The sequence below is a fragment of the Centruroides vittatus genome, unplaced genomic scaffold (assembly GCF_030686945.1).
Source record: "Centruroides vittatus isolate TY-2023 unplaced genomic scaffold, ASM3068694v2 contig_1035, whole genome shotgun sequence".
Lineage (NCBI taxonomy): Eukaryota > Metazoa > Arthropoda > Arachnida > Scorpiones > Buthidae > Centruroides > Centruroides vittatus.
The window spans coordinates 1,016,889-1,042,170 of NW_027120673.1; the positions used below are offsets into that span (position 1 = coordinate 1,016,889).

At 26.8% G+C, this 25,282-nt stretch overlaps 1 protein-coding gene across 14 annotated transcripts in view; it reads left to right on the plus strand.

Annotated features, from left to right (window-relative positions):
* The window catches only part of LOC136969221 (tensin-1-like), a 221,473-nt gene that overhangs the window by 66,223 nt on the left and 129,968 nt on the right, over positions 1 to 25,282 (plus strand). For 10 of the 14 annotated variants that reach the window (XM_067263326.1, XM_067263351.1, XM_067263345.1 and 7 more), the window contains exons 2-5: positions 4,068 to 4,179; positions 5,144 to 5,181; positions 12,676 to 12,714; positions 24,880 to 24,921. In XM_067263326.1, coding sequence (XP_067119427.1) covers positions 4,068 to 4,179; positions 5,144 to 5,181; positions 12,676 to 12,714; positions 24,880 to 24,921 — 231 coding nt within the window. Of the gene's footprint in view, positions 1 to 4,067; positions 4,180 to 5,143; positions 5,182 to 5,227; positions 5,856 to 5,904; positions 6,131 to 6,402; positions 7,235 to 12,675; positions 12,715 to 24,879; positions 24,922 to 25,282 lie in introns of those variants that run through there. The other 4 variants (XM_067263399.1, XM_067263390.1, XM_067263405.1 and 1 more) reach the window with 4 other exon arrangements.

Here is a 25,282-nt window from a genome sequence, read left to right on the forward strand (position 1 = left end):
ATCAGTCTGCCCGCCTATCTATTATATAATATCATAATATTTTTCAATTTTGTAATCACTTATAACACATTTTAATTTAAATTTATAATTCATGTAAATCTTTCAAGGACAATATTGTGATAGTGGTTTAACTTTACCGGCAATCTTTAAAAGCTTGTAAAACAACATTACTTTTTTACATCCTGTTGTGAAAGAGAAACAATTAATTGACTTCAAAGGCGGTTAAAAAGTAAACGCCCGAGTACATTTACCATTAGACATATCATAACTAATGTTATCCATAACGAAAAAAGATCTGATATATTAGCTTTAGAACCATAAATGGATTGTCTAAAAAAAGTCATATTTGTGTCAATATAAAAACTACAGTATCATATTTATCGTTCCTATATATTATTTAAAATCCACTTAGGTTTATTATCATAATTTTTTTTCTCTTTTTTTTCTTGAAAGGGCATGTTGTTTACTTTATTAATTATTACTTTATATGGATTTAAATGGTGCTATAATTGAAATGAATTTTCAACCTTTTGTAAAAAATAACTTATGTTTTTTATAAAATAAATCTTCAAGTTATTTTATTTTTATTTTAAAATTATTAGTTATATTAAAACATTAACATTAATATAATAAATTAAGAAAATAAAAGTTAGTAATAATTTAAAGTAATTGGTTTGTAAATACAATAGTTAAAAAGGAAATGAAATAAAATATAAACATAATTAGGTTATTTTATTATATACAATGTAAACAATATAATACAATGTTCTATATAAATAATGTAAATAAATATCGTAGAAAACAATATTTTATTTTTATTTATAACATATTATACATTATACCGTATAATTTTCTCTCTATTTATAATGAGGTTTTGCAAAGACGGCCTTACATAAAGGCAAAAAAGATGATGCCTGGAGCCTCTCAAACATGTTGGTATATTTTAGAAGTTAAATTATGAAATTAATAATTATTGAAAATATAATTGCATTGGTATCTGTTGCATCTGCAGAAAGATATTTTCAAAGTAAAACAACTTCTTCAATCAACAATATGTCAAGAAAGAATTTCTTCATTTTCGCTCTTATCCATTGAAAAAAGATATTGCTGCATAACTGGACTTTTCTTCTTTAATTCGTGAATTCTGCGTTGCTAAAAGCAGGAGAGCAGTTTTGTAAAGATAGGTGAATTTCTGTATACAGTACTTATTGGATTTTCCAAATCATTGTAAAACTATTGTACGCGTTTTTAGTGCTTTATTGTGTTTCTATATCATGGTATTGTAGACTTAAATAAATCTACTCTCTACCTCTATCACTTTTTTAATGGACCTCAAAAATGAATTTTGCCTAGGGCCTCATAAATTCCATGACCGCCACTGGGATTTTGGAAATTATATAATGGATTTCACAGATGAAATATTATTTAACGATTTCTGAACGATCGTTGTTTCTTTTACATATAATAATATCCTAAAATTATTGCGGATTTAACTTACAATAAAATAATACTGTAATTTGTTCAATTTTTTTGTACTAGAAATTTTGTTGTACATTCATCGTTATATGTGCAGCTATATATTGCCATCATGATGTAAATGACAGATGAGGTGATCCCAATAATTAAGGAATGATAAAAGAATAAGTTGCATTTCTGAAAAGTTAATTATTTTCTAGAATTTCCTAGAATGAAATCCGTTTCTAGTTATTTAAAACTATTTATTTTCCTTTTTTTTATTTTACTGAATCTAATTTTTAAAAATTTCAAAACTATTTAGTTTTTATATTAAATAATGTAAAACATTGATATGAAACAGATAGGTTTCATAATTTATATCTTTTGATATATCTGTTTTTTATTGGTCGAATTCACGTTTTCAATTAAAGAAGATTCAAAAACTACTTTTCTAAATATTATATATTCATAGAAATGAATATTTTATGATTTTAAATTAGTTATTTAATATTATGCTAACTTTTATACTAATTAATCGTAAAATTATTTAAATTTAGTTATGAAACAGTTATTAAAATCTAGAACATTTATAAATTATGTTTTAAGATAGATTATTATTATAACATTGATATACTGAACGTTCGCATCAACAAAGTATAAATCAGTTTTAATGAGAAGTAAACAGAACTCAATTTTGCTGCACATGTTTAACGAAAACTTAATTAACATTTAACCAGGAAATTATGAGTGATCTGAATTAAACTTCAAGGAAATTGTCCAGAACGCAAATACAAGAAATGTCCTTAATATGTAATCTTAATTCATATGACCTCTGTTGTCTGTGTACACTTAATTTTTACTTTTCTTTTAAGCACCTTGGGTGGTTAAACATATAAACATATATCGGTCAGTAGGTTTATTATACTTATATTTATCAATTTATTTTATGGTTGGATAGAAACAGAGATATTTCTATTCTTGCTTTAATGCTTTCATGCTTCAAAAGATTCGAATTTTAATTGAAATATAAAAAACTCGTGTTTAATGCATTTACTCGGTGACTTTTATAAGAATTGCTTAAGTGTAATTTTATTTCGTAATAAAATTATGTTTAGTAACAGGCTTATATTGGACAAGAGTAGCATAAAATGTCAAACATCAATCCAATTTATTATATATTAACGAAGATAAAAATTAATTATTTTTACACCATTATTTTTGTTTTGTTAGAAAAGTTTTGTTATCTGAATATAAATTAATAGCGATGAGAACAAGATAGATAGTATTTGATTCATGTAGAATATTTTGATTGCTATAAGATTTCTTTGCACATAACATTGTGGAGGCAGTAAGATTGGTGCATTGAATAATAAAAAGCGAAGTATCCGTCAAGAAAACTTCATTAGTAAGGTCGGACCGAGATGATATCTAGAAAGGATGCAAGCACCGTTTTACAAGCAACAGCGTTAACTAAGAGTTGTACAATTACCAAGACCAGTTTAGACAAGAACTTTCCCTCTTGTCTATTTTCTACATTCAAGTCACGTTCGTGTAGGCGGTCCAATTCGGCATCTTGTTTTATCCGTCGTTTCAGTCAATTGGCTCTTAATCTCTCTTTCTCCTCTTCATTGTAACCGTTGGATAAAGTGCAGAAAGTGTAGTAATGTATATACTATCTGTCGACTAGCATGTAAATAACTCGCTCGACAAGTAGGTAAGTAATGCCCCAACTGCCATTCAATGTAGCACTTTTTGAAATCATTAAACAACATTTATCACTGAAAAGGAAAATGGATGATGCTCGGTGAAAAGAAAAAGACACCGCCACCTTCAAATTATTCTTAACAATTTAATAATTCTATATTATTAACTTTTATGCAAAATCTAAAATAACCAGTTTGATAAATATTTCAAAGTTTTAAGTTATGTTTTCTTTCAAATTTCACCTCGTCGGAAATGGTTTTCACAAATAAATTGTTTAAATGATACCCAATGATTATAAAAATAGATCCTAAGTTATTCATAAGTACATTTTTTAAAAATATTCTTTGCTTCCATAAATAATCTTTATCAAGATAATTTATTCTACCAAGAAAAAAAATAGAATATCTTGTAATAATTATGTACAAATTTTTCTTAGCGGTAATATTCACGAAAATCGTGACTATATAACAACTTGTAAAATGATTAATCTTCAAAATTGTTCCATTAAAAATGCATTGATATTTTCTCCCTTACTAAAGATAGGTAGTAATACTCTCATTTGTATAGAGTTATAAGTGTGGGTGGAAAAGACTGTTTAACGACGTCTAATGCGTTTGTTAGCATGACATAGTATCACAGAATAACATGTATCATCATCAGCATCTATTAACGAGCATTAAGAATTGTCTAGTCTCTCACTTAAGGAACATAATAATAATACCGAACGATTTTGTTAGCATGAGAAAACGATTGGTTAGCAACAGTCACATGGTTGGACATTAAATATTATCTTAGTCCAATTAAAACATCTGTAGAATTTTTAGTCGCGACTTCTCGGAAACCATTTTAATTTCTCTCTGTAAACTAATATGGAAACCATAATACAATACTAATGTAATTTTTGTTAGCCTGCAGATATCGAAGGACAGAGCCACACTTTCCGGGCGAAAATATTTAGGAAAGCCAGACCTTGTGATCTTTGTCAACAGCCAATTACAGAACAGGGAAGCTGCTGTCGAGGTAATATGTTATAATAAGATAGTCTTACTATTTAACACCGGAATAGTTAATCCGTTAATCAAATTTGATCTTTCCTAAAATCAAGTTATGTTCGGACGTATCGAGTCGATAGAACGGTGCACATCAATCACGATGACAGTCGTATGTAATTACACAACTGTCATCGTGATGTCTGTATTAATTACTGTAAAACGTTCATTACTAATTTTTGAACGTTAAAAAAGTTTGAAAAATTTCTTGTTTATCTAAGCTAAAATAATCATAATCGATAGTTCAGACGCTTTAAGTTAATATTATAAATCCAAGCTAGAAATTAAGGCGTGACCGGAATTAGATTGTATGTTATGTTTTACAAGCTTTAAAATTTTTTTTGTTCAGTTTGTAAATTTTAAAACCCGTTTCGGATACTTTTTTGGTCTCCCAAAATTCTTTTAATAACAACTTTGGCAACAGTTATTTACGATTGAGTGAGCATACGACTTAAGAAATTCTACCCGGTCGTAAACCCTTCGATTATCTTTTTTTGATCGTTCACGATAATCGTCCCTTCATATATTAGTCCCTTCTTATCTGACGTCATCATCGTAGGCGTGGTTCATTTTTTGGAGCTCCCACTTCGGTAGGCCTAATTAGAGTTCGTGTCGCGGGTCGTCCGCCGACCCCACAACTGGGCTCGTTAAGCTCGCGTTCTGACGCGTGGTTCTCGATTAATTATGTAGCCTTAAATGGTGAACACGATCGGTCAAAGGTTAAAGATAGTCTGATCCAGAAGCTGACTGATTATACAACGACTCTCCTTACCATTTTAGGTATTAAAAAAAACAGCAGCAAAAAACAAGTTTTTTTCCCCTAAATTAATATAGATATTTTATTTAGAAAAGAAGAATAAAATATTCTAGTTATATATTATAATAAACGTGTTTGTTTGTATAAGGATATTAATAAAAAACCACTTATCTTTCAGTCTGCAAATACGCTTGTCACCGAAAGTGCGAAATCAAGGTAAGATATCTCCTTTTAATTACTGTTTTAATATCGAAATCGACTTACGTCGTGATTCCGACTAAACATATACATTAATGATATTAAATTTGCGCTTGCGCGAATAAACAGTCGGGATAAATTTAAAGCTTTGTCGAAAGTAGGTCGGCTTTCTCGCAATGCTTACCTGCTTTGTAACGCGGAGGCACTATTCTGTTTTACTGCTTTGTTAAATCGCTTCGAAATGGTAATTTACGTTCTTCTGGTTCGGAAATTTCCGGATTCGTGGTAGCCACGTTAACACGCTCAAGGTCAAGGTCAAAATGTTTGACCGTATCGATTTCTACCAAGATCATCGAAACGACAGGATGGACTCGTAAATAAGGTAGAAAATTTTCAGAAATTTAGCTCTTTTCCCATTCCTTGAACATTTTATAATAAACTATTTCTGTTTAAAACGAACAGATATTTCATATCCTTCGTTAGTGTAACTTAACAGTGGAGCAATGTAAGATGTCAGAATCAAAAGGTAGTCCAGAGGGAATAAAACGTCATCGGAGAGAGGATGTCGGGTAACCCTTCAACGTGTTTATTCTGTGCTATTTCTAGAAAATGAGATCTATCGGTGTCAGTACCGTTAATTGTCGAACATGCTGAAATTTGCTGTTCACAAATCCCGGACCATCCATCCGTCTGTAAGTGCTTTATTTTCTGCTGTTAAGAGATAACCATCCGCGTGTTTGCGTGACAACTAGAACATATATTTACACATCGGGAGCAATAAAAAAAAGAAAGCCGTTCCGTATCTCGGGTGTCGTTTTATGTTAGTTAAATTTGGACGACAACCTTTAATGCGGTAATACTTAATGCGTACGATAGATGGCGCTGATATTACGCATTCGGGTTTCAATCTTTTATGTCATGTGAATGTCATTACGATGATGATAAACATGACACTTCGTAGCAAAGGGTAAGCGAAAGTCTGTTTTTAATTCTGGTATTAATCCCGCATATTCTAACGTAACTTTTTAAAACATGCTATAAGTATAACCATTCTCGTCATGTAAATACACCCGGTTGGGTTTGTTTATAAGTATATAGGTCGTCTTATATAGTTCGGAAAATAAACGCACTTTAAAAATAGTCTGGAAAATTAGCACATTTAATTGATTAAACACGTGTATAAACTAATCTATAAGAAATTAACGAATAAACGATCTGAATTTAAATGCGTTTTTTATAATAATAGACTACTGAAGCTGTTATAAAATGTAATTTTTAATTGGACTAATGTATTTATCATTCGCATTAGTTACATATACAAAATTTTGTCAAGATGTCGATTTTATTTATCTGCTATTCGTTTTTTATTTAAAAGTGGGCGTTGATTAGCAGAAACTTCAGTTTGACCTTCACTGTCCAGCGCCTTGAACCCTGCAAAGAGGATAGTGTTACTTTTCTTTCTCCATTTATGCTGTGAAAGATAGATTGATAATACGAAAAAATTTTATCAGCACGAATGAATTTTAAAGATTTTAATAGAAAAATACTTTCTGAAAAAAGAAATAAATTTTTTTTTTTTTCGAAAAAGACATGTTAAAATGTATTGTATGTTGTAATCTCTTTTCCCATTCAATCGAATCCATACCGGAAAAAATCGTATTTTCCTTTTCCAATCATTTAGAACTGTCTAAAAATATCTGAAATGTTGAAATCCGAGTCCTCTCTGAATTTACACTCGACCTCCAACCTCTATGTCGGTAACGGGACACTTGTGAAGTACCAAATTCTGTCACATGCGCACGCCAACGGCTCCTCCCTTCCCTCACTGGCCACTTGAAAGCAGTGTCGAGTGGAATTAGAGAGGCAGTAGGTTTAGGTGGCCCATCGAACATGTAATGGCGGGACGGGTGAGAACAGGCGATTTGGGTGGATCTATGGGGATGCTTTTAGATGGGCACTTTATTGGTGTTATATAACAATGGGTAATTGCATTGGAAGATCTAAGCGACGCTTTCGTAGTCCTTCTCCCGATTGTCGATGCTCTTGTCATCGAAAAAATGGGAAGAAAAAGGTAAGGTTAATTGATTTCTATCTACTGTACTTAATAATTCTGAGAGAAATGCCGAATATATTCACTAATTCAAAATGTTCATATATTGAACAACGCACGGACCTTTTAATCAAACTTGAAATTATTTAATTTGCCTCTATTACTGTAATTACAATCAGTGTTTAAATAAACTGATTATTGTTGATTTATAATTTTAAACTGCTAAAGAGAAAGAATAATTTACTACATTGTTTTGGGTTTAAAGTCATTTTTTATTTTGTAAATGTTGACATTATGAAATATTTCTTCAAATCTTATAGCCTACTTTATTTCTTTTATTAACTTAAAATGAAGAAAATTTAGAAATAGTTTTATATCTTAATATGAAAGCTCAGTGTGTCTTTGAAAGTTAGTCCTTCAACCTGTGAGAATGCACATAAAAATAGTTCGTTAAAGATTACTCCGTTACGTTATTAAAATTCATAGTGAAAGTTATATATTACATTATAATTTTTCTAATATTATCTAAATTACAATTAAAAAGTGTGGATGGATCATATTAAAAGTTTCAGGTTTAATTTCAATTTTTTACTGAATTAAAATAATATACTTAAGAGATCTGAATTCATTTATAATTATTTTTATGCTTTTTTTTATTTATTAATTTTATTATTATTTTATTTTATTCATTTATTATTAGCGTTTATCATATGATAAACGCTAATAAATTGTGATTATGATAAACTCCAAAGTTTCATTAATTAAAAAAATAATTCTAGAAAAATTTCTAAAATATATAAACAATAAATTTTCATATTTGGCTTTAAAAATTTAGTAAGTTTATAGTTACAATAAAATTACTGTTAAGACAATAAAAACAAGCGCACACTAAACAATTCTAAATTCTGTGAAACAAAATAATTAAAAAATTAACGTAAAAATTGTAAAATTAAGAATTTAAAATACAGTAATTACAATTTAAAATTAAATAATTAAAATTTAAATTTGAAACAAGATAACATCTATAATAATTATTTTTATATAAATATTTCTTATACAAATACCAAATACAAACATAATACAGTACACACAAACACGCGTATATAAGTACGTACAGGTACAGTACGTGCATGTAGATGCATTTATATATGAAATTAGAATTAACAGTCTTAAAAAAATATTTATAATTTTGTACACTATAATTACTTAAAATATCTGATTTATTGGCTAATAAAATTGGTAAAAATTTACAAATTTATTAATTTTATGCTAAGATTTTTTACATAAAACTAAGAAGAACGGCGCGTAACTAATATAAAATCGGACAATGACCGATTTCGAGATAGGTATTTTTAATTCAGAACACCAAATGCCGACAAGGAGATATTCTATGTACATTATTTACATATGCCATACAAATAAATTAGATAAAAATGTTAATTCCATCATCGTGATGAAATTGTCTATAAATTATTTAAAAAACTTCAAATATGGAAATGGAAACATTAATTTATATTAATATCATAATTATTCTCTCGGAACAAGTAATCTCTGAAATGAAGGTTATAAATATAAGAATAACTTTCACCTTAGGATCTATTAATAAATATAAAAGTATTTGAAAAGGATGAAATATATTTCCATGATAAAATATTTTAATTTCTTTAATTTCTTTTATTTTGAATTTCAAATTTACCATTTATTTACAATAGGTCTTTATTACGTGATTGACATAGAATTTATACAGACAACATTGGCCTATATATAAGTTTAATAGTCATATAATTAATTTAAATCTAGATTTTTTCCTATCAACTTTTTAAAATGATGATTTATAAAATTTTGCTATTCTGTAATGTTAAAATAAATATTGGAAATAAATAACACTTTCATGTAAATTATAAAGGAAATCAAAATATTCATATTTCATAATTATTATTAACTAAGTTAAATGTATGATTAATCATACACAGGCTTTAATCAAAATCAATTAATTACTGTGCATTTATTTCTAATGTTACTTAAACCATAAATGAATTTAAAGTAATATCTTGAAGATAAATATTTATTTTTATAAATATTAAGTCTGTTTTTTTTTAATTAAAATATAATTACTGTAGTAAAATTTAACATTTATTCATTTTTTTAAAGAAAATTACAGTACATTAAATTTATTCCTATATTATTTAGAAAAGGTCTCTATCAGATAACAAAAGTGCTGTATATTTACGTTAATTTAGACTGAAATATTTTGCTATCAGAACTTAAATTGAAAATATTACAGATTATATATGATTATTAATCTATAAAAAAGAAATTCGATATACAGTATTATCGCATTTATTTTTCAGTAGAGAAATTTTAATATCTTTCAATGTTTATCTTATTTAGCGAACTATGGTTTCATTAATGATGCTTTTTTTTTTAAAAAAAGAAACAAGCCGGAATTGGTAATGCATAACAAATCACACAATAAGCTTTCTAAAAATATACTTTAAAGATCTGCATTTATTATTACAGCTTTCATTCCTTCATTCCATATGTTGACATATTCGATCCAAGGTAATCTTTTCCCTATATTGCAAGAGGTGTTTTAGCTAAAAAAGAAGAAAAAAAAAACTTGTAGGTGCCTCATGTCACTCAGTCTAATTTACCATCTGCTTCGACATACAAAAGATTCCTTCTTTCAACTCGCTTCACTCACTCTCTTGATAACCTCCACTTGGTCGGTGCCTGTTTACATTGCACAGCGAGCACACCCCTCTTACAACCGATTCATTGTCTGCATTATTCGAAGAAAATATGACGTCATCGTCATGTAGCAAAAAAGGAAGTATTACTCGAATTTCACTTGTTTTAATAACTTACTTCCTTGATTTTAGTTGATTTATGATGTAACAATTAAAAGTTGTAGTCTAGCTGCATTTGAGCTATATATGAGCGAAATTTATTATATTACTCAGTGTATTTTGTACTAAAATGTTTGAAGATCATCTCTATATATAGGTCATCACATAAATTTAGATATTACAATACAGTTTCGTAAATTCGTTCCAGAAATCTTTAAAATGCAGATTGATTTACTTGGTCTCTTGATGATGCAAGAGTTTCCGCAATATATTCAAACAAGCATATATAATGGCTTTTTATTATAATTGGTAGTTTAAGGACAGGAAAAAAAAAAAAAAAAAAAACAAAAAGGAAGTATTTCACATACGTTACTTTAAAATGTCTAAGCTTACCCTTAAAAAAAAAATAAAATAAATTGCTTTTGGATAATATTTTTCGTGATGTTTTATCATTATAAACTTTGGAACTTTTTAAATTAATTTTCTTTTATGTTCTTTTCACTTATATCTGTGGTATCGATATGATACAGATATATTTATAGTTTGTATATATGGTAACTTCTAGATTTTACCCCACACATTTGATCTTCTTTAATTAAAGTATCTTCCTTATGCAACAGATATAAATTTCAGTTGGAAAGAAGAGTTTTTCATAAGTCCATTCTAAATATGTTTCAAAGAAGAAATTGATGATCATGGAAATATTAAAATAGTTTTGTGTATGCAAATTTTTGTAGGAATGAAGCAATTTAACTTTCGAATTAATTATTGCAAAGTCTATTAATTTGAAAAGGTTGCAACATACTAATAATCAGCTAGTTTATTTAAAATTTTACAATGAAACATTTGTATAAAAAGACACATACGAATTTTGTTTCAATTTGTTAATTAGATTACTTAGATTAGAGTCAACGAGTTAAACTTTTGTTTTGATTTCAGTTTGAAATGGACACGAGCAAAATGATTGGTTTCTACGACCTATACAGTATATAATTAATTATAATGAATAAAGTTTGATTTGAGTCGAATATCTTCTATGGTTTAATAGATAAATATTGTTCAGTATACCACTTTTATATACAAAAATTTCGCGGATGGAAAACACTTTTGCATATTTCATTAATTGATTTTCAATTATTATTATTATTATAAGAAGAGAAACGAAATCATGTGTTCTCTACAATTTAATATTTTATTCAAGAAATGAAACACTAGTAAAATTCAAACCGCACAATAAGAAAGTGTCTGAAATTCTTTATAGTTAAACAAGTGTTTGCAATTTCGGAACACGTTCTTAAGATACCCCACGGGATCATATTCTCCACTATGAAATTATAGAACATAAAAGAAAAATAATGAGGGCAACATTTCATAAAACTAATTAATGTAAAGCAATGTATCATGCATCACGACTGTAATTTTACATCATAAAAATTGTACGATGTTATTTGGGAAAATTTGTAAGACTAAAAACGCATTATTTATAACTGTTATTATTTCTGTTTTCCATTTCTAATCTAAAAATAAATCCAATTACATAAATGTGTTATATTTGACTTCCATACACTTCGGGCTACAATTTGATAAATGCAAATAGAGGTTACATAATGCGTAATGTGATATCAATTCTTTGAGAGGTATTTACGATTTGCCTGGACTTCGCCTTTCTTTTTTCTAAATGCCTTCGATAGTTAAACGGTTATAATAAGAATGTTAAGTACTCGTAATGACGTCAGTAATTTAATATAGCGCTCATTTAGTTTGTGTATATTACATTTTTTGTTTTTAATTATTAAAATGGCGCAAGTTTTGTTTTTGTGCGTAGATACGATTTAAAACTAAACAAGATTGTGATTTATCTAATTGTTTTAGTTCTCTTTTATATTTCAACATTAAAATTACCCTTTGATCAAAGTTTTGTTTTGATTAACACTTTTTAGTGTGATATTTTCTATCCTTATCGAAATAAACGATGTTGACACGATGTGAATTAGGTCGGATCAAAACTCAGAACTTTGTATTTTGTTAAAGTACAGTACATTACAGTAGCCTTGTATTTATTTTCTTCTATTTTTTGCTTTTTATACAAAAAACAAAAGTCCTGTTTTGCTTTCAACTTTATGATATTGTTTTTAATGAGATAATAAAACACGAAAACTGTTTGGTTATTATTTAATTTAGAGTTTCTCGTTTTTTTATTATAAACTTAATTAGCTTTATGTGACATCAAAATGTCATAGTAAGTTAGCAATTGAGTTTGTTTCTTGTCCACATGTTTATGTCTGGAGAAAATTTGACCTTCGTTTTTACAGTGACTCGATGAAAATGCAGATTTTAGTACATCCTTCAGCTGTTGTCAATGGAATAAATTTAGAAAAAGGATGTAAAAATGTCTATTATAAATAATTTGTATCCGTTGAATTAGAAATTGTCAATATAAATTAGTTATAGTTGTCAGTTGTAAATTTAAACGTGCTAATTTATTTACTGTTTATATAGCTTTCTTATAATTGTGTTAAATCAATAAATTTATATAAATATTTAGCAGGACAATTTAGAAGGAAACCTTTCCAGTATTTTGTTTCTGTTAAACAATTTTGTTTTTATTTAAAGGTTATCGCAGCTTGTGAACCAGTAGTCAACTACGAATTGGTATGTATCTGACTTTAATTTTAAATTAAGAATACTTTAATAAACTTCCTTGAAGAATATCTAGCTATTAAAAATTATTTTACATTCTTTTTATACATAATTTAACTGTTTTCATATATATATATATATACTGTTTATCTTCATCCATATGCGCTTCTATTTATATCATCCAAAATCTAATGTGCTTTATCGTGTAAGATGTAACAAAACAAAGGACATTCGTGACGCATATCTTGCATGATAAAGTAGATACAGACATATCTTATGCGATATCGTTTAAGATCATGCATGAATGTCCATCGTAACAGCACGAATGTCCATCGTTTCGTTACATCTCCATGTTTAAGCTATGTTTATCTAAAGAAAGCGTTCTTAGATCAAGGGACGAAACATGCGAAAATGCACAGTTAGTGCCCTCAATTAATACTGTCAACGGTCAATTATCTTTGATTAATGATTCTGAAATCCAATTCGTAATATCCTCTTACTATAACCATTATAAAAATGTACATATTTGGATAACTTAAAGCTATAAAATGTTAATGTCGCGATAAAATTTATTTAATAGCATTTAATCGGATAATTAATTTAATGAATATTTTAACTTAATTATCAGCATTAATAAAATTGCATAGTAGGTTTGTAAGTACATGTACATCTTTTTTAATTAAATAAAATTTCTAAAATTGAAGCTGTTTAATAATTTTAACTACTTATATTTCAATCATTTGCATATTCTGGATATTTCTTGATTTAAGTGCTGCTACAAATCAAGAACTAAATACTTGTTTGTATTTTAACACAAAAAAGTCAATTAGTTGTTAACAGCTTGAAACAGAAATACAGATGGAAGTAATTATTACATTGCTGCTTATCTATTCCATTTTAAAATGATGAACATTATTTTCATTTACAGTACATTAATAATCCAACTTCCAAATAAAAGTATGGAAAAAATCTACACAATATAACATATATAGTTTGAAACTTTTAATGTTCTCACTGATAATTATACAGAGGCAATTATTTAGAAGCAAAGATAATAAATTTATTATATAATTTTTACTTTTAATTAAATGTTAAATAATAATATAGAATTTAAAGTTAAATAAGATTCTGTATTTAAAAGTTATATATTAAAAAATTTTCAAATAGTTTAACTTGAAAATATACATCACAGTACTGTATTCATATAAAATTTGTATTTATAAAAGTTCAGTTTGTAATTTATAAAAATTTTTAAAATTTTCATATAGCTTTTTACTGTCTTGATAAATTCTTTTGTAGGAAATAAATTTTAATATTAATTTTTTGATGCAAAACTTTTTAATGTATATTAAACACAAAAATCTGATAAATTTTATCAAGAATTTCTATAAAGAATTTTCATATTATTTAATGAAGTAGTACAGCTTGTAATTTAAAAAGTCAACTAGAGATTTCTTTTCATATCTAATTTATTTCTGATGGTATATTAATACATATATATAATTTTCTTTTATTTTTATAATGTGGCTATTGTATAAGAATTTCTTCATTCAACAATAAATTATTGATATATGTTTTCAGAACCATCTTGATTATACTATATTACAATATCTAAATGTTTTAATGAATAAATATTCTTCTGCAATTATGAAAAACTTTGTGATTAATCATGAAAGTTTTCCAAAAATTATTTTCTATGCATTTTCAGTTTTTGCTTATTTGAATGAATATTTTCTTAGTTTTTCAAACATCTTCAATAATTATGCAATACAAATTTTGGAAGCAGTTATTGCTTCAAATCCAAAAATGTTCATTCTGTAATTTAGAATCATCATCATACATAGCAAAAAACTAAATGGTAATACATTATAATTATAATTAACATGCCATGTTATGTTTGCTTATGATTACAAAATATATATTTTTATCATTGAATAAGCTTATATCATATATAAATAAAAATATTTTTTTTAAATAAATAATTTATTCATTAAATGTATTTAAACAACATTAAAATGATAAAATAAATTCACAAACAATAAAATGTATAAATGCAATATATATTAAAACAAATCAACAATGGAAAAAATATAAATTTAGATGAGAAACAGTTAGCATTGTTTGTTAAAACTGAATGATATAATTAAATTGTTTTAAATTATATATTTAGAAGATTTCAAACGAAATGCACTTCGTTATTAAAATTATAAGAAATGCAATTGATTTAGAAACCTGTTATGGAAGAACAAATTAATCCTAAATGGGAAAAAATCATTTTGTTGATTAAGTACCAACATAATGAAAATTAATTAAGCAAATTATTTTGTAACTTAATGGACTGTGACTCTCTACAAAGGCATCTTAAAGTGTTCTATTGTCTTAGTATAATGGATTTCATTGAAAAGTTGCTTTGTTTCCTATTTCCTGTGATAAAATGATTTAAAATATTACTGTATTTAACATTAAATTTTTAAAACTTAAAGTAGTTTTAAATGTATTTTAATATTATTCATTGCAACATAATTCCAAAGTCTATATAAAAAAAAAGCAATGCAGGAATATTTATATGATAGTTTATAAATATAAAAAGTTTTCCATAACATGTTATTTCATAATAGTTATTTTTGTGTGAAACAGTTGACACTGTAGAATGATCAGCCTCAATTTTTGTTTAATATACTGTAGATGAATTTGATCCATTTTCAAAATATTTAAAAAGGATTTTAAAATATATTATAAAATCGAAATCTTTTTTTTTAAATTTTATTTTAAAAATATTTCATTTTTATCTTTCTATGATTGAATCTTCTGAAAATAGTCTAAATATATTCCAAAACATTATTAAATTATTAAAAATTTTGTTTTTTAAAAATAAGAATTGTTTTTTATATACATTTCTAAAACAATAAGTTTTTCATATGTAGAATTTGTTTTTTTATTAATTATTTTTGAGGTACACTTTTATTATTTGAATATACTCTTTCTCCTATTCAGAATGTAATGTTTAATGTAAAATATTTTAAAGATGATATTCGAGTAAGAAAGCATTAAAAAATATTAAAAATGTATTATTAAACTTCTTTTTTAATATTTGAATTTCTAGAAGAAAGTCTGTACTTTTCAGAATTTAATTAAATAAAGAATTGATATTTATTACTTTGTTTTGTATGTTATTGAATTGTACATTGATTGATTAAAATTTTAAAGATTACTACTAAAGTTATATCATTTCAAGTATTGATAGTTTCTATGAAAGGCAGAAAACTTTATGCTTTAAATTTCCAAATTCTTAAATTGATTATAAAAAATATTTCTTTAGCATATTGATTATTGATATTCATTTGAATCAATATAGTTAGTTTACACATAACAATTGCTACATCCTTAACATAATGTAAAATATATTATTTGATTATTTCAAGTACTCAAAGTTTGATCAAAAATTTTATTCCAAATTCTAGTGTGGAACATAATAATTACAAGATATATGTACTGTGTCTAATTCTGTGTAGTCGAATCAAAATATATACAGTATAATTATTTATTTCAGTTAATTGTGTTGTTTGCCTTTTAAAAAATTTCAAAATATTAGTTAAAAATTTACATAAATAAAAAAAAAATCTTGCATTATTTGGATATTCTTTAAGGAAATATTCATAAATAAATAATAGCTTTTGACTTTTCTCAATCAAGAACTTTATTATCTGTGATTTAATTGTATAAGCTTTATTTTTAGAATAAAATTTTAATTTTTTATCTCACTATTTTTTCTGAAAGGAACTATAATAATTCTAAAAAAAATGAAAATGAATTGAATGTTCAAGAATGACACTAAAGTAAAAAGTATTTTCACAAGAAAAAAAGGATTTGAAGATAAAAAATAAGAGAAATTACTTTGTGACTGCCCTTTCAGGAGTCACTTCTCATTTCTTTTAAATAAATGTGAAGAGGAACATAAAGTTAATGTTTATAAAAAAAGCATTCACAGATGTAGAAAATTACAGTAATAGATCATTTTGATATATAATGACATAATGTACAAATTATTTTAATCCAGAAAAACATGAAGTTTATTTTTAAAATAAATACCAGCCTTTATATAACACGACATAGAACATGAGTAATTTATGAAAAAATATCATAAAATATTTTAAAAAGTAAATTAATTTAAAACAATAAATTATAATTTTTTTTTTAAATTTTGAAAAAGTTTATGTTAATATTGAATGTAAAATTTAAACTTGCTTTTTCAAAAATTTAAATAATACTGCTTTGAAATATAGAATTGAATGCTGAAGTACTGTACATCAGTTCTTTTCTTTGCATAAAAATTAATGTTTTAATGAATAATGAAGCTTGAAATAAATATTCCAGAGAAAATTGTATGATAACTAAAATAGGTTTATGAAAATAACATTAATTATATTTTATTTATGAAGATTAATTATTGTGTTATTAGATTATTAATAGTTGAAAACTTTCAAAATATTTTTTAACAGAAAACTTTTACATTCATCTTTACAGAATAAGCCTTCAAAAAATGATTCCAAAATATTTACTATTTTATTTAGAATAAAATGTTGTATACCACTTATTTATTCTTTCTTTCATATTGAAGATACATTTATTGTGTGTATTAAGTATTTATAAAATATATTTTAAAATAAATTATATTATTGAATTACAGAATTTACATTTACAGACTACATAAAATATTTTATGTTGTCTGTAAAATACATTATTATTCAACCATAAAATTATTTAGATTCTTCTACTTCAATTTTCATATGAAAGTATATTTAAAGTTGTCTCATAAAACATTAGTTTATCTAGAACTGTGTGATATACATTATATACATTATTCACTAATGCAGAAGTGATGTTTCAGTTACAGATAGCTACCATATGTAAACCATATGCTTATTATCAGTAATTATATTTTTTCAGCAAATTTTTAAAATTTTCTTAGACATTTACATCAGGAAATTGGGTTAAGAATCTGAATATGCTACAGTTAAATTATAAATAATTAATTTTATTACATTTTAAATTTTTTTCATTTTGTTTAATTCTCTGCCCTTTGAGCGTTAAGAGGGCCTTTTTTCAATATCCATCTTGGGTAGGGCCAGGCCCACAATGGGGATCAGCAATGTTGTATATTCATATTTACTGAATGTAAAAAATAACAAAATTTTCTCATCACATATTGTTTAATAAAAAAAAATCAGTTTTTTAAACAGGCTACAATATTAAATTACAGTATATTTTGTCATATTTAGGGTCAACTCCTAAGTCATAGATATGATACTATTTGTTTCAATATTTGTAGTAATAAACTATGAAAGGGTTGTACTATTAAGAAAGAGTAAATATAATTATAAATTACTCAATTACTGTATTTTGAGTGGCATACTTGTGACCATGTAATTTAACAGTATATTGTTTTCTGAATTTATATGACAATCTGTTTTTCATAATCATTTATGAATTCAAAACAAGACATTTTTCTTGATTTTGATCATCTCTTCTTTTACATGATGTTTTAATAATTCTGCTTTGTTATGTTATATGTGTTGAAATGAATCCAATCAAGAAAGCATTTGAATCTCACTTTTTTGCAATGTTGTAGGATAACAGCAGAATCAGTTTCAATGCATTATATGCACATGATTATATAAATAGAATGTTATCCTGTTTATGATTTATGTGCATTTTGGCACACTGATAAAAAAAATGTGGACACTAAAGATATAGTGTCCACATTTTTTTTATCAGTGTGCCAAAATGCACATAAATCATATATGCTGGCCATATACATTTTTATATATAAAATACAGTCGAGTCCGCATAACTCGACACCATCGGTTAAGTAGTCAGTTTTCTGTGGTCCCGGCCGACTTACATAGGCATTAATGTTAAAAAACTCCGGTTTATTCGACACCGTTTAACTCATCACTACTGGATAAGTCGATATACTTTTGCTGTCCCACACACTGATAAATCGTCACCCCTCCTGAAAAAATGAATTCACTCCGCACGTGTGGTGCGAACTCATTTTTTTTTCAGGAGGGGAGTCGATTTATTTATTAATATATAATTAATATATTTAATAATATAATAATATATTAATATTATTAATATGTATATACATATTAATAAAAATGCCTTAACATTTTATGTATTTTTATGTATAAAATAATAACAGATGAACAAAAAGAAAATATACAATCTACATCAACGTCACAGCAGAATCCAATTTTGCATTTTCTCACGCTAGAGGCATTAAGAATCCTTAGACGTTACTTGCCAACAATTGACAATTGCGAAGATGATGTTTTCAAGGCGTTCGTGATCGTTGAAAAAGAAAGTCGAGACAGTTAAGTGATCAAAACAAACAACACTAAACGAATTTTTCAGTTTTTCATCTTCAGAGTAATTGTAAATGGAGGACACAATGTATTGTAAGCCTATGCTACTGTATAACGCACTACTGTATTTTCCTATTTGTAGTTTTGTGGTTTTTTTTGCAACTTCGCTTTAGTGGTCACATCGGATAACTCGACACATTTCCATTTCCCCTTGGGGTGTTGACTTATGCGGACTTGACTGTAGTATATAAGTATCATATACAATATATTATATACAGTATATAGTATATAAAAAACATTTTTTTAATAATACATCTCAACAAATATATGTACTTACATTGCTTTATATTTTTTTTTGTTAGATGTGAAATAATCTAGAAGCTGAGCATATTGGAGAATTGTGTAATTTATAAAACTCCAGAATTGTTTTGATCATTTATGACTTACCCTATTTTTGTACATATAATTGCAGTGGCACAATAAAGCTATAACAAAAATGAAACTTTTGCATAACCAACCCATCATATGCCTTATGCTTTGTGTGAGATCCTGGACGGAAATCAAAATTTTATGTTTTTGATGACAAATATCTGGTAGGACAGTTAAGCCCTCACCTTTCAGGATTAAAACAAAGCAAGAGTTCAAGTCTAGCTTAAACAATAAAAGTTTTTTTCATCAAAATAGAAAACAAAAGGCTTGAATTGCAGGGAGAATATCAAAGTTTGGAAGAATTTTAGATGATCAGGATCTGGTTAAGTGTCGATAACAACCTCTCCCATGCAAAGTATTTCTTTCGTAATACTTCACGTAACCTGGAATCGATGTCCAAATTTCTCCAAAGACCACCAAAATGTTCTTGTAGACCATCAGTGGTCCATGAATCACTTGTTGGCAAGCACTGGTCCATACATACATACTACATACATACATACATACATACATACATACATACAAGAAAGACATTGGCTGTATATGAGGTGTTTAGCCAGCAGAAAAGAGGGTAAGGGAAAGAAGGAGGATGAGGAGATAAACAGTAGAGAAAGGTAGGTTCCCTCTGAATGGCATACATATGGCTACAGTACCCTCTATGTTTGGTGTTGGTGTGCAATTTTTAGGCTGCAAGGCCATAGTCTCCGAAGGGTCTAAAAGAAAACTGAGTGTAGTAAACACCAATAATTGAGTGCTGCCATGAATAGCTAAGTGTAGAAGTTAGTGCCAAGTGGCTGTTAGTAGGAAGACTTATAATCTACTTAATACTAATAAAACTGAACGTGAGCATGAATCTTAATACTACTTAACACCTAGACAGACAGCACAAAAAGCAAACACAATGACAAACTAGACGAGACAAACAGACCGACAGAGACAAACAAGCACAAGATCCCCAAAATTTTTTATTTATTTATTTATTTTTTTGTTATAATTATTATTATTATTATAATTTTTTTGATTTTTTTTTTTAAACGTTAACTTACTAACTAAACTGACCTACCATAACTTAGGATATATGATACCTAGGATACCATACCTAGGCTACCACTGGTCCATAGCATTTAATAATTTTCTTTCTCTTCTCAATCTGGATGAAATTGCAATCATGACATGAAAAAAATGGCTTCTTATAAAGTACTTATGTTGTACTCGGGTGGATCTACATAGGGACTAATAGGGTTTAAGTCCTGGTCCCCCAAGTGTCAAGGACTCACAAAGATTGAATTATTATCATAAATTTTTAATACTTTTTCATTAACAATGAGCACTTATTGTATAATAAAAGATAGTTAATATTAATAATAATATAATAATGATAATTTATAGTATTATTTATAGTATTATTTGTAACCAATGTAACGAAATTGGTCAGTAATTAATCAGTGTAAATATTTCTTTATTTCTTATGTTTTTTTTAAATAAGTTATAAAGTTTGTCATTCAACACCATTTCATAAATAAATATATTTCAACTCTGATTTTGATGTTAATAAAAATGAATTTTAAATTGGGATTTAAAAATGAATTTTAAATTGAGATTTAAAAATGAATTAATTAGAAATGAAATATCCCATAATTGTTCCTGCTGGCCCCTTCCTGTGGACACCTGGCCTGCAGGAATAGCCTTTTTGTTGAATTGTCTTACAATATGGCAAAAAAATTTTATCTCTATTATATTGTTGATTGTTTTTTTATGTGAATTCTCTATTAATGAACATATTTCATTTCTACAATACTTATGCCCTAATTCTTCAATTTCTCTATATTTGTCTTGAAGATGTTTTTAAACTATTTTTTATTTAAACAGTAGTTTTTTTTATATTCAGTTTTTTTTTTATTTTTCTGTTCCATCATTCCAAGATCGTTGTTGTAACTAAAGATTGAATTTCTTTTTCTTTTGTGGTTGGAATTCTCCACACAAAATAGAAAGCCTTGAAACATTTTCATTCTTCTCTTGATAATGCTCTGTTTCTTAATTTCCATTATCTGTTTTATATATATCTTAATTAGAAGTTCATATTCCATTTAAATGCAATTCTGTAATTATGTTTCTTTAAGCCAGTTACAGTAATTTATTTTCTGTTTTCTAGTTCAACCTTTTTTAATTGAATTTTAATTTTTGCAAGAACAGGATTCATTAACATCAGTTCTTGAATAAGGCTGCTATATTATATTGTTTTTAAATATTTCTAAGACTACCCAGGATTATTTCTTCTTTTATGATGTTTGAACATAAATTAGCAACAATAAACTTATTTCTTGTACAGAATTCAGTCATTTTCTTTTCCCATTCAGTTTTCTGACCTAATCTATACTTTTTCATTGTAAAGAATTTTGTTATTTTCTATTTTGGCATTCAAGTTACTCATTACAATTAGAATTATACCTGTCTTAAGTATTTTGAAAGTTTTTTGCAATTCATTGTAAAAGTTGTCAGTTCCTACTTTTTCATAATGAGATGCAGAAGATACAAGGAAGTTAGAGATGTGTAATGTCTCTAACTTTTTGACAAAAATGAATGGCAACACTTATAGACTCAAACTCATACTAGAGCAAAAAAGTGGTCATGAGGTATATTTCTTGGATATCAGTCATGCTTTCTGATGGCTACCTACGGAAAACCCACAGTATACACAGAAAACTCACTATATATTCCCATCCATTTGTTTCATCCAGTTAGTAAGATTGATGCATTCAATGCAAATTCAATGAAAAGAGATATTAGCATATTCCCATTATAGAGACAGTAAGAACAAAATAAGGGAATCCACTACATCAAACACCTAGCCAAAGTCCATGATTATCTTAAAAAATGGTGAACCATTTGATTTATTATAAGTATACATCTTCAACTTTCTAGAGTAAATACTGCTACATATAAGTATCACTGCTAAACCTTTAGATTTCCAGTAAGATACGAATACACAAAATGAAGGAACGTTTTCAATCTTAACCAAGATCTTCAGGTTCTTGGATTTCTATTGTTCCAAATATGGAATGCCAAGATTTCGAACGTTTTGAATACAAATTAATTTTAACCAGTATGGAATTAAGAACAAAGGTTTGAATTAATGTACTAGAATTAATGTATAGACAAAAGTCCCCCATATCTGTATATTAATGCAGGAGCTCACTCTTATGGGAATAATAAGTAATTATTAATGGATATGCTCTTCACATGTGTATCGCCATGCATACGATATCGCGTTATTGTCTTTGAAATTTATACAATTCCCCGACCTGCTTACTTTGTAAATTTCAAGGGTTTCCAGGGCCCTGATTTTGTCTGTTTGGAATGATTTTCTTATAAACTGGTGTTTTGTAAGTCAGCCTGCACATTGGGGTCTGTGGCATATGTTGACAGGTCGGGGAATTGTATAAATTTCAAAGACAATAACGCGATATCGTATGCGTGGCAATATGCATGTGAAGAGCATCTCCATTAATAATTACTTATTATTCCCATAAGGGTGAGCTCCTGCATTAATATACAGATATGGGGGACTTTTGTCTATACCTTAATTCTAGTACATTAATTCAAACTTTTGTTCTTAATTCCATACTGGTTAAAATTAATTTGTATTCAAAACGTTCGAAATCTTGGCATTCCATATTTGGAACAATAGAAATCCAAGAACCTGAAGATCTTGGTTAAGATTGAAAACATTCGTTCATTTTGTGTATTCGTATCTTACCAGAAATCTAAAGGTTTAGCAGTGATACGTATACATTTTCTACCAACAGCAAAACCAATTTGCAACAAGATCACCCAGAGATGAGTGTGATTTATACTGTTAATTATGAGGAGACGCTTGTTGCCATATACAGACAAATTGCTAAGTGAAGGAAGATCAAACTGGCTTACAGAAGCCCAAGCTTATATAACTTGCTCAGAAATAATAAATATTAATTTAATTTATATGAAGTATTTACTTTTATTTTATTTTGTTTTTATAATGTTGTTCTGTTTCTGGAGTTTTAACTTATAATTTAACTTATCTATGCACCATGTTCTATATTTGTGTGCAATTAATATAACTTTTAAATGGTCATCATTTATGCACTAAGGAAGAAAATAAGTGATAATATGAATTTGTGCAAATTATAATATGATGATAAACTCTTTGTGAACAAAAATTGCACCTGTAAATTATATACCATTGTGGATTATAGGCAGAAAATTACAGTATTTTTATTAATTTTGCTCACAAATAAGAACAATTTGTTAAAAATTTTTTAACTGAATGTAGGCCTATATATATATTACAATATATTAAGAATGGAATGATTCTAATAATTAATTAATATATATATAATATTGATTATTAGTATTCTTCCATTCTTAATATATTGTATTAAACATAGTACATACTACTTACATATAAGTAATATTTTAGGTTTTCTACTACTGTATTGTGTATTTACATACACATGGATTTTATGTATAACTTACAACTTGAAGTTGTTTATGTAAATGTTGAATTGCAAGTTACATATAAAATCCATGTGTATGTAAATACATAATATTTTAATAAAGTTAAATTATATAAATTATGAGAATGCAATACTTTAGGATTAAATAATCACAAATCATTAATTAACAGTAACAACCAACCAATGTGTATGTATTTGTAACAAAGATCATACACATATCATACATACATATATAATATAAATTTTAATAAACTTACTGTATTATGTACTTATACTATATGTAATTCAATAATTTTATTTAATTAATTTATTTATTTTGGATTTAAACTTTGATATTTACTTTTAATAGATGTATTTGCATCCTTCTAATATTATATATTATTACTAGAACAGGGATGGGCAAGCCTTTTAAGTGTGTGCACCAAAATTGCAAATCTTATATAAAATTTTCTCATGTGCCAACTGAAATTTTTGGGAGTATATTATTATTTGGTCTAGTAGCTAAACAGTGCTATATTTAGCATATTTTGCACTAAATTAGCAATCCTGCTTTTAAATCAGTATATCACAGAGATAGATGTCTTCAAAATAGGATGTTGGTTTCATTTTCTGTTTACTTATTATTACTTAAACAGTTGATACAATTTTATCAATAAAATCTATTATATTAAGTCAAATTTAAATTTCAGTAAAACTATTAGATATTTAGGTTTTAACACAGCCCTGGGTTGCATGCCAGAAAAAGTTGTTGGCATGCCATGTTTGGTATATGCGACAAGAGTTGCTCATTTGTGTACTAGAATTAAGATGCTTATTTCAGGATATTATATACTACAATCTGTGCTTTATTAATAATGGAATTATTTTTTTCTGTTTGTTAATAGCAAAGTCACGAAGGCGTAAAGTTATCCCATCCAAGACGGTCGGTATGTAAAAATTTTAAATAATTTTAGATTTATTTAATATGAAAATGAAAATTCATTTTCATATTAAATAAAATCATTTTTAATGAGTAATGTTTTATTATTAAAAATAAAACATTATTCATTATTATTAAATGCTATGCAAATGAAAGTATTTGGACACTTAGTTCTAGATGAAAATACAGCATTTATTTGTAAAAATCAGTAATTTAACATGTCTAACTGTGGTACTCTTTTTAGGCATATTTTCCATTAAATACCAATAGATCTTTTCTGGAATTTATTTCCATTCTTCTAGCACAAAACCCCTGCCAGAGCTGCTATGCTGGACAAGTTCAGATGTGTTGTTCCAGTTTAGTCCAAT